Source organism: Brienomyrus brachyistius, unplaced genomic scaffold (genome assembly GCF_023856365.1).
Source record: "Brienomyrus brachyistius isolate T26 unplaced genomic scaffold, BBRACH_0.4 scaffold53, whole genome shotgun sequence".
NCBI classification, from domain to species: Eukaryota; Metazoa; Chordata; class Actinopteri; order Osteoglossiformes; family Mormyridae; genus Brienomyrus; species Brienomyrus brachyistius.
This window is the reverse complement of record NW_026042328.1, coordinates 1650111-1673871: the sequence shown is the minus strand read 5'-3', so window position 1 is coordinate 1673871 and position 23761 is coordinate 1650111. Positions and strand designations below refer to the sequence as shown.

General features: G+C 44.8%; 2 protein-coding genes across 2 annotated transcripts in view; both read right to left on the bottom strand.

The window, feature by feature from the left end:
- LOC125723988 (uncharacterized) overlaps positions 1 to 17307 on the bottom strand; it is a 66115-nt gene extending 48808 nt beyond the window's left edge. Inside the window, exons 1-6 of the mRNA XM_049000814.1 lie at positions 17121 to 17307; positions 14571 to 14918; positions 13398 to 13499; positions 10890 to 10985; positions 3963 to 4055; positions 379 to 450 (exon numbers count right to left, since the gene is read on the bottom strand). Of these exons, the coding sequence (XP_048856771.1) occupies positions 379 to 450; positions 3963 to 4055; positions 10890 to 10985; positions 13398 to 13499; positions 14571 to 14918; positions 17121 to 17181 (772 nt within the window). The 5' untranslated portion in view covers positions 17182 to 17307. The remainder of the gene's footprint in view (positions 1 to 378; positions 451 to 3962; positions 4056 to 10889; positions 10986 to 13397; positions 13500 to 14570; positions 14919 to 17120) is intronic.
- A 2982-nt stretch (positions 17308 to 20289) lies between these two features.
- LOC125723997 (cytochrome c oxidase assembly factor 1 homolog) lies at positions 20290 to 23745 on the bottom strand. Its single transcript, XM_049000826.1, has 5 exons — positions 23634 to 23745; positions 22856 to 22997; positions 21288 to 21439; positions 21087 to 21163; positions 20290 to 20862 (listed from the first exon to the last, which is right to left on the bottom strand). The coding sequence occupies exons 2-5, from the start codon at positions 22947 to 22949 to the stop codon at positions 20751 to 20753; spliced, it is 435 nt and encodes a 144-aa protein (XP_048856783.1). The 5' UTR covers positions 22950 to 22997; positions 23634 to 23745; the 3' UTR covers positions 20290 to 20750.
- Between the last annotated feature and the right edge of the window lie 16 nt (positions 23746 to 23761).

The window sequence follows — 23761 nt, the reverse complement described above, 5'->3', positions numbered from 1 at the left end:
AGGCATTTAAAGACATTAATAATGTCATTAAAAATGAGCAGCACGTGATTAGAGACTAAAGGAATGTCTGACATTTTCAAAGATGCACCACAGTCTAATATTTTACCACAAACTTATTCTGATTTACTGCTTATGTTTCCAAACCATGAAATTACATTTTACTTATGAGAAGTTTTCGTTCAAAGCATCGTACAGTTGGGGGACAGAGATGAGGGTCAGCCAGCCTCCCTGAAGCAGCCGAGATTAAGGGCATCGCTCATGGGCCTAACAGTGATACAGTGACTCTGCCAGGAATGGGATTTGATCCCACAACCCCCAAGACATGGACACAGGACCCGAACCCGCTGACATGTACATCACCCCTACTGAAAAACTTACCAGTGCATATGGCTGTGACAGTGATGGAGCTTCCTAAAGACAGGGCCATGTATTTAATCACACCCATCTTGTCTGTAAAATGAACACCAGAGTTATTTTAATAAATACAACACAAATACAACACAGCTCAAGTCACAGCTGCAACCCATAATTATTTGTAAAAAAACTGTTTGTGCTGTCAGGCCATTATAATATTCAAGGGGAACTGGTATTCATCAGATTCAATAATGAGCAAACATTTGAGTTATTCAAGAAGTACATGAAGGATGTTGTACCATCTAAAACCACAAGTTTTTTCCAATCTAAAAGCATGGATCCACAGAGAGTTTCACGATTGTTACAAAGACAGCGTCCCCGGTCATGTCCTCACAGAGCGGCTGGCCCAGACGGCATCCCCGGTCATGTCCTCACAGAGCAGCTGACTCAGATGGGATCCCTAGTCGTATCCTTGCAAAGAGGTTTGTCAAGGCAGCATTCCGGGTTGTGTCCTTGCAAAGTGGCTGACTCAGACGGCATCTCTGGTCATGTCCTCACAGAGCGGCTGGTCCAGACTGCATCCCCGGTCATGTCCTCACAGAGCAGCTGGCCCAGACCCCATGGCTACCGAGTCCCCTCCTGTACTCACTCTACACCCCTGACCCTAAGCACAGGAGCTCCCCAGGACTACCGAGTCCCCTCCTGTACTCACTCTATACCCCTGACCCTGATTACAGCAGCTCCCTAGGGCTACCGATTCCCCTCCTGTACACACTCTACACCCCTGACCCTGAGCAGAGGAACCCAAACTACCTCAAATTTTACAAACCATACGGCTAAGAATAAAATCCTGCTTCATTATACAGGCCCCTGGATTGTATTTTTTGAGTTCTGATTGACAGCATTATAGACCAATAAGGAGCTAAGACCCTCCTTCTACGTTCCGGACAAGCGGCTTCACTGAGGGCAAAGTGTCAGCATGGGCCAGTGGCTCACAAACTCATATCTCGCAAACAGAATATAATGGAAAAAAAATTTCAATGAATATTTATTCTGGAGATTCTAAAGAATAAAATGATACCCAACTGGGTAAGTCCTAAATAACCTGTGATCATCACTCTAGTCTGACAGACGGGATTTAAGTGTTAAACAGGTAAAGATTTTTGCTCTCTAGATATTTTTTGAGGAATTCAGAGCCAATAACAAAAAAGCTAAATTCATATAAAAAAAATCATTTAATGATTATTATTAGCTTCTGCAATTTTTTTGTGGTTTATTGATTTAGCATTATCAAATTAAACTTTTGAGTTATCAGATTAGCGGTTATTGAAACTAACTTTGTGGTTAGGGGCCATACTTTTAGTACGTACGCACGGAAGGGGGGTCTAAAAATTTGACCGAATTTTGCGTATGTGTGCGTATACTGGAGGGGGGGGGGGGCGTAAATCAACTTGAGAAATTTCAAAATTAAGTGTTTCATTCACGATACCTGACCTGCTGGATTGCATTCCATACGTGCATATAATTCAAAACATCTTTAGTTCATCTCCCGATCATCTGCCGGCCGGCCTCCGCACGGAGAAAACCGTTTTTTTAGCGAATGTTCAGGAGTTTTCATGTAATTTCAAAATTTCAAGCGCCATTATGGCACATTAACTGTCCAGCGAACCAAGTTTTTTTTCAGAATTCTTGACAAGTGCGTCTGCCGTGCTTATGCCGACTTTTGAGGAATACACTAGTCCTTATAGCTTATTCCTCCAAGTGCCGACTGAAATACTACATGTATAAGAATTAAAGAAGACTTATTTGTTGCATTTCGTTAATATTTGAAAGTGATTTTATTACAGTAAATCTCATGACATCATTCTTTTGTTATCCCTAAAGTTAACAGGAACGTTTGTAGCTCCAAAAATCAGTCAAATGATGATCGCCCATACGTACGTACGCGGGGGGGGGGGGGGGGGGGGTCAACTACCCAGCGTATGTGTGCGGGGGGTCCAAAAAATCAGTAAAATGTGCATACGTACTAAAAGTATGGCCCCTTATCTGTGCCCACGACTGCACAGTACTGTAGCATAAGGCCCTGAATCATCAGACGCTGGGACAGTGTCAGGCAGACAGTACTGCAATATGACGGCCCTAACCAGCAGGCTCCGGGACAGTGTCAGGCAGACAGTACTGCAGTATGACAGCCCGAACCAGCAGGCTCCGGGACAGTGTCAAGCAGACAGTACTGCAGTATGAGGGCCTGAACCAGCAGGCTCCGGGACAGTGTCAGGCATAAAGTACTGCAGTATGAGGGCCTGAACCAGCAGGCTCCAGGACAGTGGCATGCAGACAGTACTGCAGTATGAGGGCCTGAACCAGGAGGCTCTGGGACAGTGTCAGGCAGACAGTACTGTAGTATGAGGGCCTGAACCAGCAGGCTCCGGGACAGTGTCAGGCAGACAGTACTGCAGTATGAGGGCCTGAACCAGCAGGCTCCAGGACAGTGGCCTGCAGACAGTACTGCAGTATGACAGCCTGAACCAGGAGGCTCTGGGACAGTGTCAGGCAGACAGTACTGCAGTATGACGGCCCGAATCCGTAGGCTCCGGGACAGTGTCAGGCAGACAGTACTGCAGTATGACGGCCCGAACCAGCAGGCTCCGGGACAGTGTCAGGCAGAAAGTACTGCAGTATGAGGGCCCGAACCAGCAGGCTCCGGGACAGTGTCAGGCAGACAGTACTGTAGTATGAGAGCCCGAACCAGCAGGCTCCGGGACAGTGTCAGGCAGACAGTACTGCAGTATGAGGGCCCGAACCAGCAGGCTCCGGGACAGTGTAAGGCAGACAGTACTGCAGTATGAGGGCCCGAACCAGCAGGCTCCGGGACAGTGTCAGGCAGACAGTATTGCAGTATGAGGGCCCGAACCAGCAGGCTCCGGGACAGTGTCAGGCAGACAGTACTGCAGTATGAGGGCCCGAACCAGCAGGCTCCAGGACAGTGTCAGGCAGACAGTACTGCAGTATGACGGCCCGAACCAGCAGGCTCCGGGACAGTGTCAAACAGACAGTACTGCAGTATGAGAGCCCGAACCAGTAGCGTCCAGGATAGTTTCTTCTGACAGACTATCAGACTGCTGAACTCCGGTCAGTTACCCATTCTGTCATTAATACTCAGATCCATACAGCTGATTGTTGTATTTATGATATTTATTCTTCCAATTTGCACACCATTCATTAGTACAAAGCTGTTTGGTACCATTGCCTGTATGCTGTACTTCCTACTGCATTATAGTCTCACCTTGAATTATATATTATTTATTTGGCTGGTCTTAAATGTTTCTGCTGTGGGACTTTGCACACAAGTTTTTCACTCACAAGTGTTTCCCAAGTGTCGAGTAATGTGACAAATACAGTGATTTGATTAGATAAATTCTCTTATGTATTGTGTATTTTTATGTATAGAAACTCTGCTGGGCTGCAGAATAATCAGCAATTATTTTGAAATCCTTCATGAGCAACGTAACGTATATTACGTTATTCTAATTCTAACTTTTAAAACTGTAACCTTCTTTTAATAGTCCACACTGGAAACAGACCATTAAGACCATGAGAAAACATACCTGTTAATAATTCCCGATATGGAGCCATATTAAACAACAGCAGGACACTCAGCAGACTGACGACAGCACAAGTAACAGCCTCTCCGGTGGATCCTGAAAAACACCAGTCACACAAGATGACACTGAGGGATCGTTCTGCAGGTTTATTTGCAGGTAGAAGATTGGATCCCAGTCTTTCTGTCACAATTTCCTATTGCCTTGCTGAACTTCCCCGTGCATCTTGCATTAACAGTAACATGACTGATAGCTTGCATTTGAAATTCCATATTTAGGCACCAGGTGGCGCTTCCTTGCTGTTATTAATGTGTTATATCACATTGTGTTTATGTCTCTCTTTGTACTTTCAGATACAGTCAGTCCTGCTACAGTGTGACGAATGTGTTCCTGAAAATCCTCACAGTCACTAAAATCACACACTGAAATACACATATCAATGGGAAAAATAGGCTTAGGGGAACTTATACCAAATAAATTAATTCAGTAAAAACACTGACACCAATGGCCAATAATATAATTACATGGATATTTTAATAACCCATCCATCCCTCCATTCATCCATCCATCCATCATCTCCTGCTTAATCCGAAGTCGGGTCGCGGGGGCAGAAGTCTCAGCAGGGAGGCCCAAACTTCCCTCTCCCCGGCCACTTCATCCAGCTCCTCCGGGGGAATCCTGAGGTGTTCCCAGGCCAGCCGAGAGACATAGTCTCTCCAGCGTGTCCTGGGTCTTCCCCGGGGCCTCTTCCCAGTGGGACATGCCCGGAACACCTCACCAGGGAGGCGTCCAGGAGGCATCCTAGTCAGATGCCTGAGCCACCTCATCTGGCTCCTCTCGATGCGGAGGAGCAGCGGCCCTACTCTGAGTCCCTCCCGAATGACTGAGCTCCTCACCCTATCTCTAAGGGAGAGCCCAGCCACCCTGCAGAGGAAACCCATTTCAGCTGCTTGTTATTCGCGACCTCGTTCTTTTGGTTACTACCAAAAAATGGTCATGACCATAGGTGAGGATAGGAACGTAGATCGACTGGTAAATCGAGAGCTTTGCCTTTTGACTCAGCTCTTTCTTCACTATGACAGACCGATGCAGCGCCCGCATCACTGCTGACGCCGCACCTATCTGCCTCTCGATATCCCGTTCCATCGTTCCCTCACTCGTGAACAAGACCCCGAGATACTTAAACTTCTCCACTTGGGAGAGGACCCCATCCCCAAACCGGAAAGAGCATTCTACCCTTTTCCGGTTGAGGACTATGGTCTCAGATTTGGACAGTCCGATGAAGCCAACAGAACCACAACATCTACAAAAAGCAGAGACCTAATCCTGAGGTCACCAAACCGGACACCCTCAACGCCCCGGCTGTGCCTAGAAATTCTGTCCATAAAAACTATGAACAGAATCGGTGACAAAGGGCAGCCCTGACAGAGTCCAACCCTCACCAGAAACAAGTCTGACTTCCTGCCGCCCATGTGGACCAGGCTCTGGCATCAGTCATACAGGCACTGAACCGCCCTTAAAAGGAAGCCCGGCACCCCATACTCCCGGAGCACCCCCCACAGGACTCCCCGAGGGACACGGTCGAATGCCTTCTCCAAGTCTACAAAACACATGTAGACTGTTCAAACTCCCATGAACCCTCCAAAACCCTGCGGAGAGTATGGAGCTGGTCCACTGTTCCACAGCCAGGGCAAAAACCACACTGCTCCTCCTGAATCTGAGGTTCGACTATCCGATGAACCCTCCTCTCCAGAACCCCCGAATAGACCTTATCAGGCTGAGGAGTGTGATCCCCCTGTAGTTGGAACACACCCTCCGGTCCCCTTTTTTAAAGAGGGGGACCACCACCCCAGTCTGCCAATCCAGAGGCACTGCCCCTGATGTCCACGCAATGCCGCAGATGCGTGTCAACCAAGACAGCCCCACAACATCCACAGCTTTGAGGAACTCTGGGTGAATCTCATCCACCCCCGGGGCCTGGCCACCGAGGAGCTTTTTAACCGTCTCAGCAACCTCCACCCCAGAGATAGGCAAGTCCACCCCAAGGCCCCACACTCTGCTTCCACATTGGAAGGCGTGTCAGTGGGATTGAGGAGGTCTTCGAAGTATTCCTTCCACCGACCCACAACGTCCCAAGCTGAGGTCAGCAGCGCACCATCCCCACCATAAACAGTGTTGATGTTGCACTGCTTTCCTGCCTTGAGCTGCCGGACGGTGGACCAGAATCTCCTCGAAGCCGTCCGGAAGTCGTTTTCCATGGCCTCGCCAAACTCCTCCCACCACCGAGTTTTTGCCTCAGCAACCGCCGAAGTCGCATCCTGCTTGGCCTGCCGGTAGATGTCAGCTGCGTCTGGAGTTCCACAGGCTGAAAAGGTCTGATAGGACTCCTTCTTCAGCTTGATGGTATCCCTTACCTCCGGTGTCCACCAGGGGATTCAGGGATTGCTGCCGCAAAAGGCACCCACCACCTTACGGCCACAGCTCCGGTCACCTGCCTCCACAATGGAGGTGCGGAACATGGCCTATTCGGACTCAATGTCCCCTGCCTCCCCCGGGATATGGGAGAAGTTCTGCCGGAGGTAGGAGTTGAAACTCCTGAAAGGGGATTCTGCCAGACGTTCCCAGCAGACCCTCACTATATGCTTGGGCCTGCCAGGCCTGGCCGGCTTCCTCCCCCACCAGCGGAGCCAACCCACCACCAGGTAGTGATCAGTTGACAGCTCCGCCCCTCTCCTCACCCGAGTGTCCAAGACATGCGGCCGCAAGTCCAACGACTTGACTACAAAGTCGATCATCGAACTGCGGCCTAGGGCATCCGGGTGCCAAATGCACATATGGATACCCTTATGCCTGAACATAGTGTTCATTATGGACAATCTGTGACGAGCACAGAACTGACATCGCACCCAACCCCTATGGCCCCTCCCATAGGTGGTGAGCCCATTGGAGGGGGAACCCACGTGCCTTGTTCGGGCTGTGTCTGACCAGGCCCCATGGGTGCAGGCCTGGCCACCAGGCGCTTGCCATCGAGCCACACCCCCAGGCCTGTCTCCGGGGGGGGGCCCGGTGACCCGTGTCCGGACGAGGGATACCGTGGATCCAATGTGTTTTTCTTCATTAGGGGTCTTCTGTTTTTTAATAACAAATAACAATAATACATTATATCACAAACATCTCCTATGGTTCTTATAAGTCTCACCAGAATTGACTATTAAGCACTTCAACCTAAAGTGCTAAATTAGCTAACTTTTGCCCTGATTGTTTTTATTATTATATCCTAAATTGTACAAAAAATAATTCTACAGTCCAGTTCAGATTAGAAATGTGAAATCTGCAGGGTAGCTATATCACATTGAGGTCTAGGGCCACGGATAAAATGACCCATGTCAAGCACCAGGGTGCTGCTGTAATGCACAACACGTTTTGGTTTGTAACTCCTGAACTGTGAGTTATACATGCAAAATTCTGCCTATGATTATTTATTTATTTATTTGTAAAACCTACTTTTACACACTCATCGCTGGATTTTTCAATCAGAAATAAATAAATGTTATTAATGTAATCCTTGGTCCGACCACTGCAATAATTATTTTATTTCTTTTTTTTTTACTTTTTTTTTATTTTAACTTTCAACAAGATACCTATTTCGGTTTGTTTTTCCATATAAATTTAAATTAAATGCTGTGAATCTCTGGCTGACGGTTAAAATGAAATCTACATTTACATTAACAGCATTGTCAGATGCCCTTAGCCAGAGCGACTTACATAAGTACTTTAATATTCTACAATGATTTATTCGGATACTAGCTTAATAAAGACCCAGGCTATGAATACCATCTAACTGAATACCATCTATCTGAATACTCTGTTGGGAAAGTGCAATATATATATATATATATATATATATATATATTAAAAATAAGGAAAAGAGCTCAGAGTAAGATACCAGAAGTACTACTTCAGATATTTCAGAAAAAAAGGAATGTTTTAAGTTGTCGCTTGAAGATATTCAAGGATTCTATATAATCTATATATGTCAATCTGTACTTCAGTGTTTCTCCTTAAGTATTGAAAATATACCAAACTTGGTTTTACAACCTATTCCTTCATGCTTTGAGTGAGATGAAATTTGCATTACATGAATCTTTTAGTCCTCCTTATGACCAATTTAATATTATATAACATTTATATAATTTTGTTTATAAATATTGGACTTTCCACCATTTTGAATTTTTCAGATTAAACCACATTTGTGATCCTAGTTCACTGATTCTATTACCACCAAATTTGGTAAGTACATGTACCATCTACAGAGAATTCTGAACAAAAGGTATTCAAAGAATTTTACTATATGGCCACGGTCAATGAGTTTCGATGGCAAAGTCGACAAACAGGAAGTGAGGTCATATCTCAGTGATGCTTTAATTTATCAAAACCAAACTTGGTACATGGACTCGGGTCCCCATTTTGAGGAAGCAAAGAAAATAATGTCATTTAATGACTAGGGGATACTTAAATAAGCACAAATGCATTTTGGATAATATGCGTTTTCCTTTTTTTTCTTGGAAATTTTTGTCTCTGGAAATACTGTGAGAGGTCCCAAGGTCGACACGTCACAATCGGTCATATCACCCTAACTGATCATGGTCCCCTTTTTGGAATTTTTTAAGTAGGGCTGCACGATATTGGGGAAAAAAATCACATTGCAATATTTATTCTTTCTGTGATGTATATTGCAATATTAGGATTTAAAAAAAATCTAATAATAGTTCAAGTCGTCTAATTGGTGGAAGTTGTCATTAATAAAGTGGACAGTCAGGCTTTCGTAGGGCTCCGTTGTCCAGCTGGACCACAAATCCATTTTAGTTGCATAATATTGTACCGCTGAAAGTTCCGTTTTAACTTGTATTTCTTGTGCAGCTCTGGGATGGCAATTTGTGAAAAACGGGTCCTTGAAGATATTATATACCGCTTGTCAAGCGAATGGCTCATGTTTTTAAATCCCTCTTTGCTGACTGTGTTAATCGGTTCCATGTCTTTTGCAAGATGGAAAGTTATCATATTGGTTATTTATTTCTGTCGTTTGAAACCTTTCTCATATGGCGTAACACTAGCAAAGGCATCTGAAATAGTTTTTTTTGCTTTGGACGGCAATCAAATTTTGCTTTGAACTCATCATACAGGGCTTTGTGGTGCCGATTTTTATGATCAAGCAAGATCTGCGAGTTGTGGCAAGAACTGCGAGGCACTGTCGACAAATGACCTGTTTTTGGTTGACGTCAAGCTTTCTGTAGCCGAAATAATTCCATGCACCTAAATTAAATTAGACAGACCTTTGAGGATTGTTTAAGAATAAGAACAGTGTGACATTTGTTAGTTTAACAAAAACAACAAAAGCATTGTTACCGCCGCTTAATTTAATTTGCGTACATTGCAATGACGATGCTGAAATGATACATCATGCAGCCCTAGTTGAAAGATTTAAAAAAATTTCCTAGGCAACAAATTTTGTCCAGTCTTCGTTAAATGTAGCACAGATCTTTGAACTAAGCCTCACAAAACTTATGAGACGGACTCTTGAAAGTGTGGGTACTTACAAATCCATTAAACAGGAAGTGTGGGCACATATGAATCCATCGAACAGGAAGTGTGATCACATATGAATCCATCAAACAGGAAGTGTGGGCACATGAATCCATCAAACAGGAAGTGTGAGCACATATGAATCCATCAAACAGGAGGTGTGGGCATATATGAAACCATCAAACAGTTAGTGTGAGCACATATGAATCCATCAAACAGGAAGTGTGGAGACATGAATCCATCAAACAGGAAGTGTGGGCACATATGAATCCATCAAACAGGAAGTGTGAGCACATATGAATCCATCAAACAGGAAGTGTGGGCACATATGAATCCATCAAACAGGAAGTGTGGGCACACATGAATCCATCAAACAGGAAGTGTGGGCATTTATGCTTTAATGTTTTGGCACCACATCTTGGTATATGGACTCCTACCACTTCCTGAGGAGGTCCAAAAATTGCTGCCTGATTTGACCACTGGGGGTCACTGTAATAAGCAAAAATGCCCTTTTCCTAATAGTTTTTAATGTGTTGGCCTTTTAAAAAGTGGTTGTTATGTCTGGTAATATCCTTAGAGATCCCAGTGTAGGACATGACAGCCTATCAGGTCGACCAAATTAATGTGGCCACCATTTTGGACTTGACCACAAATCTTGTTGAATCTTCACTAAATTTTGCACAGTTGCTCTTCAGACAAAGCCTCACGAAAGTTAACAGATATTTTTTATCAAAGCCATTTGTCTGTTACAACTAATCAAACTCAGCAGGAAGTGAGCACATGTCTTGGCCAATCTTTAGTCAGCTGACATATAATTTGCAGTGACACATACAGCCACACCCTCAATAAAATGACATGAGGTTTCATAATAGGTTTACATGTACATAGATAATTATATACTGCCAATCATAAAAAAGCACAGAATGTTCCTGTCAGCCAATTGGCTGGGTCACTGGGAGGGGCACCCTTAGTGGGCTGTCCCATCTTACAATTACATAAATAAAGTTATAGAAAAGGCTGGTTTTTCATTAATCTCCATTAACTCTCTGCTATTGCTGTTATTCATGTACTTCAATACACACAACAGCTTCAATAAAATCCTTATTTTTCTTAATGCCTATTTATAGACATTATTCATGCATACAAACATTTACTAGTGAAATTCCTGATCTCTCCTTGATCTTTAGCCAATAACATTTATACATTCGTTTAATTTACTACTGCTGTTGGCCATAAAACCATTACAGATTGTAAAACTCATGACACAAATAATTAAAATCTGTCAACTTTCAAAGCATTCTTTAAATGTACCAAAAACAAGAATGTATAAACCACATGAAATGGACCCACCTTCAGTTAGGCCCCACAGGATGAATGCTGAGGACATCATGATTGGAGGAGCTATGACATGTGACCAGTGACACAACACAGCCTGTCTGCTTTTACCTACAGACAGAAAGTACAACCAAATGTAACATTAAATTCCCAATAAATGATGGTTCATGTAAAGTTTAATGATCTACAGCCATCCTCACATGGTCATTCTGCAGTATCCTCCCCTACAGACAAGCAGTACAGACTGTCGGCTCCTGCATTATTTTTAGGGGAATTTCAATGAGGACAACAGGCTTGTTTCACTCTTTTTGTTTGCTGGGGTTTAAAGGTTTCTGAAATAATTCATATTCAAACATATGTGTGTGTTTCCAGAGGGACCAAGTACATCAATTACATCACAATTAAGCCCTGAGATGGACAGGAACCCCGTGTAGATACAGTCCTGCCTGATACCTCATGTCTGCTGAGATGGACAGGCACCCCGTGCAGATACAGTCCTGTCTGATACCTCATGTCTGCTGAGATGGACAGGCACCCCGTGCAGATACAGTCCTGCCTGATACCCCATGTCTGCTGAGATGGACAGGAACCCCGTGTAGATACAGTCCAGCCTGATACCCCATGTCTGCTGAGATGGACAGGAACCCCGTGTAGATACAGTCCTGCCTGATACCCCATGTCTGCTGAGATGGACAGGAACCCCGTGCAGATACAGTCCTGTCTGATACCTCATGTCTGCTGAGATGGACAGGAACCCCGTGTAGATACAGTCCTGCCTGATACCCCATGTCTGCTGAGATGGACAGGAACCCCGTGCAGATACAGTCCTGACTGATACCTCATGTCTGCTGAGATGGACAGGCACCCCGTGTAGATACAGTCCTGCCTGATACTCCATGTCTGCTGAGATGGACAGGCACCCCGTGTAGATACAGTCCTGCCTGATACCCCATGTCTGCTGAGATGGACAGGAACCCCGTGTAGATACAGTCCTGCCTGATACCCCATGTCTGCTGAGATGGACAGGAACCCCGTGCAGATACAGTCCTGCCTGATACCCCATGTCTGCTGAGATGGACAGGAACCCCGTGTAGATACAGTCCTGCCTGATACCCCATGTCTGCTGAGATGGACAGGAACCCCGTGCAGATACAGTCCTGTCTGATACCTCATGTCTGCTGAGATGGACAGGCACCCCGTGTAGATACAGTCCTGCCTGATACCCCATGTCTGCTGAGATGGACAGGCACCCCGTGTAGATACAGTCCTGCCTGATACCCCATGTCTGCTGAGATGGACAGGAACCCCGTGTAGATACAGTCCTGCCTGATACCCCATGTCTGCTGAGATGGACAGGAACCCCGTGTAGATACAGTCCTGCCTGATACCCCATGTCTGTTGAGATGGACAGGAACCCCGTGTAGATACAGTCCTGCCTGATACCCCATGTCTGCTGAGATGGACAGGAACCCCGTGTAGATACAGTCCTGCCTGATACCCCATGTCTGCTGAGATGGACAGGCACCCCGTGTAGATACAGTCCTGCCTGATACCCCACGTCTGCTGAGATGGACAGGAACCCCGTGTAGATACAGTCCTGCCTGATACCCCACGTCTGCTGAGATGGACAGGCACCCCGTGTAGATACAGTCCTGCCTGATACCCCACGTCTGTTGAGATGGACAGGAACCCCGTGTAGATACAGTCCTGCCTGATACCCCATGTCTGTTGAGATGGACAGGAACCCCGTGTAGATACAGTCCTGCCTGATACCCCATGTCTGCTGAGATGGACAGGAACCCCGTGTAGATACAGTCCTGCCTGATACCCCACGTCTGCTGAGATGGACAGGCACCCCGTGTAGATACAGTCCTGCCTGATACCCCACGTCTGCTGAGATGGACAGGAACCCCGTGTAGATACAGTCCTGCCTGATACCCCACGTCTGCTGAGATGGACAGGCACCCCGTGTAGATACAGTCCTGCCTGATACCCCACGTCTGCTGAGATGGACAGGAACCCCGTGTAGATACAGTCCTGCCTGATACCCCACGTCTGCTGAGATGGACAGGCACCCCGTGTAGATACAGTCCTGCCTGATACCCCACGTCTGCTGAGATGGACAGGCACCCCGTGCAGATACAGTCCTGCCTGATACCCCACGTCTGCGGAGATGGACAGGCACCCCGTGCAGATACAGTCCTGCCTGATACCCCACGTCTGCGGAGATGGACAGGCACCCCGTGCAGATACAGTCCTGCCTGATACCCCACGTCTGCTGAGATGGACAGGCACCCCGTGTAGATACAGTCCTTCCTGATACCCCATGTCTGCTAAGATGGACAGGAACCCCGTGTAGATACAGTCCTGCCTGATACCCCACATCTATTGAGATGACCTCTACAGGATCAGTGGTGCCAACTATGGATGAACTGAAACGGCTAACAATGACAGACACTTCACAGTTTAACAAATGTTTTACATAGTTTGGATTAAAACTGAATATCTTTCAAAATTACTTACTTTCCTTTGTAAAATGCCAGACGGAGAAAGCACCAGTAAGTAGGACTACAGGTGTGACAGCGATGCACAGCCACAGATTCAACCAACCCAGGGATGAAAACCCTAAAAAGGTCAGAATTACATTCCATTAATCATTTTCTCAGACAGGCTGGTAGCCCTGTTGCAGCATAATCCATACGTCCAACCCACCAGATAGCCTCACAAACTGCAGCAGAAATTTATGAATAAATCTCTTTCCACAGGTGTGTGATTACTGACTGTTGTTCAGCCTTAAAACACACATATTAAGATGTAAGATTTTTCATATTCCCATACATGATTTTGATAAATTTACACATTTCACATAGAATTTCATTATTTACAAAGAATGTCAAGCACAATTAATAAAATACACAGTGGTTATTGCATTATTTCCAGTGACACTTTCATGGTCTCTGTCGATCCTAAATGATTATTAAATACTATTATAACCATAACTATACATCACACTAGATCAACCTAATAAAATATGAGCTATGTACTAAATGTGAGGCCTGAATAGAATATTCATTCATTCATTACATTTTGTGGGCATAGAGTGATCTCACTAAGCGTTGGGACTCTTGTTTAATTCTGTAAAAACATTGCAAATTATTGGTTTCATAACAGACGTCCATTGACAAGCGATGTGTAACATATCTGCACAAATCTTCCGTGGTTTTTATTAACTATTATGATTTTTGAAGTCATTCAGTTCTTCTCATTTTGTTATTAATTACAATTGTAGTCACTGCCCCCCCCCCAAAAAAAAAGAAATACTAAACACAAATACTTGGTGTTTTGTTATTGCAAAGGTTACTACTTAAAATGAATGTTTCATTCAATATTAATGGTTGTTTCTAACGTGATATATATTTTGTAAACAAAAAAAGTAATACAGTAATGATTTTTCTTATAAAATTCACAAATATTTTTCCTGACTTAAGCAACAGTCCCAAGAGTTTCTCTGAGCTCTGTATACAGTATAATTATTATTTGACCTTTTCTCCTGTTACAGTAGCAGAGTAAACCCAGTTAGACCAGGGCATGTGGATAAAGATCAGTCTACAGCAGACCCTCAGAATAAGGAAATGTCATTTAATCACACAAGCTATGCTGGAATGCTTATTAAAACCAGTCCTTCCAGTGACTCACCCAGTGCTACTATCCTGGCAGTGGTACTGGCAGAATCAGCACCTGTCTGGACTTCACACATAAACTCTCCTTCGTCTTCAGTCCTGAATTCCCTCAGTCTCATTGAGAAGTTTCCTTTGGGAATTTCCGCAGTGAAGAAATCAGCTCTTCCAGCAAAATTCTTATCCTCAATCACTGGTCTGATCCCTCCATCAGCGAATAGCAGCACCAAGATGTCACCCTCTGTCTTTATCCATGTCACCTGAAGCTCTCTCACACTGACATGGGTGTCCACAGAGCAGCTGAGAGTCACATCCACCCCAGCATGTGCATAGACTGGCTCATCTGCCCCCGTCACCACCAGCCGCCCTGGAACAGGAGCGGGAAGGTTCACACAACCTGGCAGCCTGACAGTGCTCTGTTTTCCCCTCCTAGTTACGGACGAAACTCAGATATATTGGGATGATGTCATTTTAAAAAGCATCAGTTTTTTTTTTTGCCAGTTAGGAACATGGAACCTGATAGAAATTAATTGAAAGTCATTTTTGTTTGAAAATATAATGTCAGAAAAACTTCACACCAAAGATCAAATAAAACATTTACAAAGTACAATTTAGTGAATTTTAATTTCTACAAAGCAGCTAAATTTCCCTCCAGATGCACCAACAGAAGGAGCAACTCCAGAAATAAGTAATAATGATACGATGCCATGTGTCTCTGGCCGGGACACAGAAGGGCTCACTTGCCTACTTCCTGTATTCCCACCCGTGTTTCATTCCGCTCCTGCTCTCTGTAAACCACACACTCATACACTCCTGCATCTGCAGCCCTCGCATCCTCCAGCAGCAGAGAGAAGTTTCCTTTGGGGATTTCCTGAGGGAATAAGTGGGCTCTGCCCCTGTAGGCGTCCCCCTGCGAGTCAGGTCCTCTCTGACCCCCCAGGAATAGGTGCACGATGGTGTTTGTGTCAGTTCTTCTCCACTCCACCTGCAGCTCCCACACAGGCAGGGGACTGTCGGCAAAGCAAGGCAGCAGTACAGCTCCTCCCAGCCGGGCTGAGAGAGGATCAGCAGAGCCGTGCAGCAGGAAACTTACCAGGGGAGCAGTGGCGGCTACTGGTCTGTCAAATAGGGGAAGCTCATTTTCGGCCTACATCATAAAATTGTCTATTTATTTCAAAGTAAATGGTCCCCTAAATGACAGCTCCTGTCGGCCTAGCAAGGATGTCACATCAATAAGGCGGTTTAGGAAGGCCCTGTTTTGTTTGACTGTTTCATTATGTTTAGCCACTTGAATGCGAGCACCTTCATTTATTGCATGCTCAACCCTGATCCTTCCCATGCAACTTAATCTTGCACATGCACTCACATGTTCATTGCTCTTTTCATGTCTTTTATATGCTCTGTCAAAGTTAGACAGATCTCCAAACCCCACCTTTGACCAAGCAACACATCCGTGAGATGGTTTCATTCCAGTCAGCCAGCTAACTTTGTCATACCAGGAGAGCTGAAAAGACCTGTTATTTTTCTTTTGCACTAAATCAATCTTAGGTGTTGATCTGCCCTGCTGTTTAATTCTAAGTTTTTCCTAGTCAGGAACACTTTCAAATGGCTTCGCCAAAATCAGGTCGACAATATTAGCACTGTCTGCCATAGTGTGCAGTTTCACCCACGACGCTAGCCTAGCCTAAGCCTACTATATGAATGAATGAATGAACGATCTAAAAAAAATATTAAACTCTGTAAAAGTGAAACAAGGAATGTGGTGTATAATTGTGTGAAATGTATGATGAAAATCAAGCAATTTCGCCAAGCAAATATAAAGAAATAGGTTGCAGCAGTTTTTATGTCGACTGAACTTGAGCAATCCGCGATGAGACTGAGCGCGAATAGCTTCAGCGATTCCTTATAGTACAAAATCGCTGTCAGTCAAAAGGAGATGCAATCTTTCGACAGACCCTCCAATCATCACGCAGAAGCTCGGAGTCCAGGCCAGCCCACTCCTCATTTTCTCCTCATTCACCCCCAGAGACGCTGAGCGTCCGTGGGCGGGACATAATCGCAGCGTTTATCCAATGACCGTCTAGTTTCAAAGCACTGAAAAAAAACGTTCAAAGCAGCCGCGTTGAAGTCAATGGACGCTGGGCTTCAACGGGGAAATGCATGAGAAGAAAATCAAGTCAGCCGACCTGCTATATCTATCTGATTCTGAACGAACTCGTCTTTGAGGTGAACGTTTTCTAACGCATTTTTAGTCAATAAAATGTTAATACAATAGTACATAATTTGACCATTAATTTTGTGACATTATAGGGGAAGCTGAGCTTCCCTTGCGGTATTAAAGAAATCTCCACTGCAGGGGAGTAAGATACATAAAGTCACTGCATAAAGTGTTAAAAATCAGCACAAATCATCAATTACAAACCAGTTACTTGAGAATTTGGCAAAAAAAAATTATATCACTCAGTACACTAAAAACAAAGTGCTGCTCTTAAGGTCATCTTAATCATATTTCTTAGACTAGACACGTAAAACGCCAAAACGTGGGACTTATTTTCTGTCCAATACGTACCAACAGTGTTAATGACGAACTTCAACATGACCAAAATTACGCAGAGACGTTTCATCTTCATTTCCACCTATGAAGTGTTGATTACTAATTCTCTTACTAATAGAACCGTTTCTATACGACAAGCAAATATCACCATGTATTACAACCATAAATACGCTCTGGTTAGCGAAAATGGCGTCTTCCTGCCCGTACTTTCGCTTTTGGTTTAAGTGTGGAGCCGAAACACGCCCAGCACTGTAGCTGCACAATCGTTTCCTCGTATGCGCGTGCATTTGGAAAGCAGGCATGTTGCTGCCGATCAGTCCCAGGTTGTAAAGACCGTCACACAAGACCTTACAGCACAGTCAGGTCTGCGTTTTCTGTCACGTCGAGTTACCGCAATCAAAGCCAGCGAGTCAGAGAATGGAATAGTGTAGTCAGAGTATGGAATAGCCTTCCTTATAATGTAGTGCAAGCTGAATCCTTGGGTTCCTTTAAATCAGAGCTAGATAAGATTTTAACGACTCTGAGCTATTAGTTTAGTTCTCCCCAAGCGAACTTCGTGAGTTCATGACAAATACATGGGGTTCCTTTGTTAAAACCTACCCCACTACTGGGGTAGGTTAACCTTGTAACAGTTAGACAAAAGAAGCAAAAACACTGGCCACATCATACTACATGCTTCAAATAGAGGTTTATTGAAATAAGCGAACAATCCAGAACAATGTCTCTGTAACTGACCATAACTCAAATCCACTTTCACATCCGTGTTCATGTGTTGTAAATTTGTCTGCTGGAACAAACTTCCTTAATGGTATGTATGCTTAATCAATACTCTGCTACAATGCATCTGTGCAAAAACATATGTAGGTCTAATAAAAATGTCTGTGTGTATTCTTAATCAGGGTCACCAGAGAAATCTCACCGGATCGGGCAGTTTTAAGGTTGCCGCGGGTGGGAGTGGGCGGCTAAAAAAAGACAGCGGGTCCCAAGATGTTTGGCAGGATGGAGAATGTAACTGATGTAATTTATTTTGTGTTATATATTCGTCTTTATTCTGAGCCATTATATTAAATCATGATGTTCAGCTAGTTTAAATCCGTCTCATCTGCGTATTTGGGTTCGGTGCCCGTTGGGTGCCTGTTGTGGTCCTATTTATAATTTCAGGCAGGGCATGCTGGGATATGTGCCCCGCCGGTGCTACAATAGTATAAAAAAGGAATCTGGTCGAGGAATCTGTTCATCAACCAAATTTTGTACGTGAACCAATGCATTTTTTTCAAAACATTTTTGGTTGTGAACCAAATTGTTCGTAGACCGCAGCGTTCGTGAACCGCAGGGACCAATGTAATACAGCTTCCATCAGAGGATAAGTGGGTACAAAGTATTGCTTGGTGTTGGAAATCAAGTAAGGCAAAAAATAAATTTTTGACATTGAAAATAAGTAATAGCAAATCGCCTATATTGTGATTTATACATACACTATATTGTCAGAAGTATTGTGACACCCCTGCAAATTGAATTCAGGTGTTCCAATCACTTCCATAGCCACAGGTGTATAAAATCAAGCACATAGGCATGAATACTGTTTCTATAAACATTTGTGAAGGAATGGGTCGCTCTTAGAAGCTCAGTGAATTCAAGGGTGGTACCATGATAAGATGCCACATGTGCAATAAGTGTATTTGTGAAATTTCCTTTCTACTAAATATTCCATAGTCAACCATTAGTGGTATTACAACAAAGTGGAAGCAATTGGGAACGACAGCAACTTAGTAACTTTCATGACCTGTGCGCCCAGTCCTCGTGTGTGCCACACCCCCTGATCAACCACGTGTGCTCCCCTGATTGTGCCCAGCTGTTTTTCATCGATCTCATATGTTCAGTGTATTTAATCAGCGTCTGAGTCCATTTTCCCCAGATCTGTCATTGATGTTCTGTACCGTGTTTCCTCGTCTGCCCTTAATTAAACCCTCATGTCCTGAATCCTCACCTGCCTGCTTCATCCTTCCCCGCCTCCTGCCTGCCTCTCTACCACCAGTCGCTACAGACACAAAGTGGCAGGCACATAAAGTCACAGATCGGGGATGACACACGCTGAGGCTCAGTGGGCAGAAGTCGCCAACTGTCCACAGAGTCAATAGCTACATATTTCCAAACTTCGTGTGATCTTCAGATTAGTTTAAAAACAGTGCCCAGAGAGCTTCATGGAATGGGTTTCCATGGCTGCGCAGCTACATCCAAACCTTATATCACCAAGTGCAATGCAAAGCATCGGATGCAGTGTAAAGCACGCTGCCACTGGACTCTGTGTCTCAGTGGAGATTTACTTTCTGGAGTGATGAATCATGCTTCTCTGTCTCGTACTCCAATGGACGAGTTCGGTTTTGGCGATTGCCAGCAATCGGTACTTGCCTGACTACATTGTGCCTAAAGTTAGGTGTAAAGTTAGGTGAAGGGGGGATTATGGTGTGGGCTATTTTTCAGGGGTTGGACTTGGCCCCTGAGTTCCAATGAAAGGAATTCTTAACGCTGCAGTATTCAAAGCCAATTTGAACAATTTTATGCTTCCAACTTTGAGGGAATGGCCCCTTCCTGTTTCAACAAGCAGGGACATGGGGGAGCAAGTCGGGTATGGAGGAACATGACTGACCTGCACAGAGCCCTGACCTCAACCTGACAGAACACCTTTGGGATGAATTAGACCGGAGACTGCGAGCCAGGCCTTCTCATCCAACATCAGTGACTGACCTCACAAATGCTCTCCTGGAAGAATGGCCAAAAATTCCCATAAACACACTCCTAATGCTTGTGAACAGCCTTCCCAGAAGAACTGAAGCTGTTATATCTGCAAAAGGATGGGCCAACTCCATATTGAAGCCTATGTATTAAGAATGGGATGTCATTAAAGTTCATGTGTGTGTAAAAGCAGGCGTCCCAATACCTTTGGCAATATAGTGTGCATTATATATAAAATAAAAGGTCTGTACACCACAGGTAATACTGTTTTTCATAAACATCTCCGTAATAATCCTATGGGATCACCATCGTATATGTGGTGCTTCATTGGCCGGAGCATTGCTATACGGTGCATGACACCTCCCCTAACCAGAGGAGAAACAGGCTGCCAGCAGACTTCACACTGGGAGCTAACTGGGAAATGAGATACACAATAAAAATACTCACGTAATTTGTAGCTGTAAAAATATTGCACACAAACTTTATGTGATTTATTGCTAGTACCATAGCATTCTCATTTTAATCTGAAATCAGTTGAACAGGATTACGGTACCCCTAAGCACGACAAATGACGTCAGATCCAGTTGTGAGTTAATTGCTGCATAGTATCTGCTAGACCAACTTTGCTAGCTAACTACTAGCAAACCAGAGATAAATCAGTGTGTGCAGTGTAATAAACAAACACAATATATGGACATTCTTGTTATTATTACTTTGAAAAAGGCGGTTCTGCCTGTCTGGGTTCCCTTCCTGTGTCTGTGCTAACATGTTTAAGGTACCACCTTCCCTTGGGTACTGGAGAAGGAGGACGCTGTCTGCCTGGGTTCCCTTCCTGTGTCTGTGCTAACATGGTTAAGGTACTGCCTTCCCTTGGGTACTGGAGAAGTAGGATGGGTGAGATGATTACAAGCATTAAAAACCAAAGTCCTGGGACAAGGGGGGGTCTGGGGCCTCAGCGCTGGCTCCAAGGACGTCGATCCGCCGGCCGTCCCGCAGTAACAGCACCGCTTCCTGCAGACACCACCTGGACCAGTGAGATACAGTGAGACACAGACACCCTAGACACCATTCCAGCATGTTCTGGGGGCCCTGACTGTCCTCAGGCCTTCGCCTCTCAGCTGACAGTCTGGGTGCAAGGAAGCGTTCAGTAACTGAACAATTACATCAGGAGGGCAACATTCCAGCGTATCTGTACTGTGCAAATGGCAAGAAAAGGATTTATCCTGATCATTAAAAGAATGAGCCCACCTGTTGAGGCGTACATCCCGCGTCGAGGATGTGTAGAGGTAGCCGGCCGATTTCGTACCTGACACAGGGATTTTTATCTGAAACATGGCAAAGGGGATTGTTAACGAGCATAAAATCCATCAGGTGCTCGGCTGTGGGCGGAGCAGTGCTGAGCAGCTGGGGGCCCCAGCTGAGCCCCCATCGTACGCCCCCCGCCCCCACCTGAGCCCTGGCAGGGTCCACGCGGTTGTGCCGATCTGTCAGGCGAATATTGTGAGCTTGTAGAGGGGGGGCGCCCAGGCTCTCCATGGCTGGGGGGTGGGCCTCCAGGCGCTCAAGGGCCAGGCGATAATAATCAGACCTGGAGAAGTTTTCTGCGGTGAATGGACACACAACATGAGCATCATCTTGTTTCGCATTTGCAAAGCTGAAGAGCGCCGGCTTTTACAACAACAAATTTATTTTTGTATAGCGCATTATCACAACATTACATTTTACAACATTACTTTTAGCCTTTCAGTATTCTGCAGATTCTAGAGAATCAATATAGAGCTGGGGCAGGTTTTTTTTACTAGGACCCCCTAGTGTAATGAATGTTTATGGCCAACAGGGGGCCCCAAACCTCAGGGCCGCCCCTCAAACGTGTGGCTTGAGTGGTGATGAACACCATCACAGTCCAGGGAACCACTGAAAGTAAGAAAACTAAATAAAATATTCAATATAAATGTTGACCAGTAACCTGATTTGTCATAACACTAACAATGCAACTTGCACGTTGCACTTATATGTTACAGCACAATCACTTTTACCTCATAGATTATGTACAGCTGAACATTTAACATCCATCCATCCATCCATCCATCCATCCATTTTCCAACCCGCTTATCCTATTGGGTCAGGGGGCTGGAGCCTGTCCCGGAAGCTATGGGCACGAGGCGGAGAAAAGGATGGGGGGCCAGCCCATCGCAGGACACACTCACACACCATTTACTCACACATGCACTCCTACTGGCAATTTAGTAACTCCAATCAGCCTCAGCATGTGTTTGGACTGCAGGGGGAAACCGGAGTACCCTGAGGAAACCCCACAACGACACGGGAAGAACATGCAAACTCCACACACATGTAACCCAGGCGGAGACTCGAACCCTGGTAACATTTAACATATTTTTATTTTATATTGTTATTTTTCTATATTTTATTATTCTCTCATCATGCACAGCAGCTCGGAGTGACCAGGGTTACTTTTCACTACATGTGTACGTGACAAATAAGCCTCTTGAATCTTGAATCTAATCGTGGGAAAATCCATCCATCCATTTTCCAAACCGCCTATCCTATTGGGTCGCGGGGGGTCCGGAGCCTATCCCGGAAGCAATGGGCACGAGGCAGGGAACAACCCAGGATGGGGGGCCAGCCCATCGCAGGGCACACTCACACACCATTCACTCACACATGCACAACTATGGGCAATTTAGCGACTCCAATTAGCCTCAGCATGTTTTTTTGGACCGTGGGGGGAAACCGGAGTACCTGGAGGAAACCCCACGACGACACGGGGAGAACATGCAAACTCCGCACACATGTGACCCAGACGGAGACTCGAACCCGGGTCCCAGAGGTGTGAGGCAACAGTGCTAACCACTGCACCACCATGCCGCCCCTTCGTGGGAAAATAAAGATGAAAATTATGAATGACTGAAAGGTGATGTCTGAGTCACATGACCGTCCTCCACATGCTTCAACATTCTCTCAAACAAGTTGATGCCCGGCAACGAAGGATGCCTTACTTTGCATCAGGTAGTACATCACTGAGCAGCCTCCTCCTGTCACCACTGTGACAAAGATGGCCATCTGCTGAAGGCTCTTCAGGGAAGCCGGCATTGCTGCTTATTGGCAGTGATGCTGTCTGCACTGAGGTCTGTGTCTAAGCTGTATAGACATTAAATACAGCCAGTACTTCACATCTACAGCAAAAATTAACTGCTCATCCAACAGTAGTCCTTAAGAATGTATTAGTTGTCATAATCTGGCACAATAACAAATTAACCTTGGGAAATGTCAAAGCTGATTTGTACTCAGTCTAGACTGACACAGAAAACCACCTCAGATTCTTACTAGCACAGATAACTATTTAAACAGATGTAACGGATTTGCTGATGGTGCAAATTGCATTTTACTTGCCTCAGAGATATCACACCATTAAAGACTAAAGGCAATTACAAACATTCAAGAGAACGGTAACAAATATTGCTCTAGGTTGTTTAGTTTTGATAATTGCAAGTATTTGTCAAATATATATATATATATATATATACATATTGGTTATCATGTTACATATATACCACATCTAAACAATGCAATCACGCGCTATGCAACTGGAACAAAATTATGATTTATCGAGTTGTCTGATTCGGTTACTATATTGATTAAACAGTATCCCAAACAAGCGCATTTCATTTAATATATACGAAAAGATGAAGCGAAATAAGACGAGCCAACTGGCCGTCATCCTAACAAGACACCGATAATGTTAGTCTACCCTCAGATTCGCATAAGTTGCCTTACATGTGTCATTTCAGGCGACTTCTATGAAGGTAGACATGTTGTTTTAAAAAAAAACTTTATTAATTCCAACCACGAGCGAACACTGTTGAGATGATTCGTTGAGGAAGAACACGTGACCGGAAAATCAC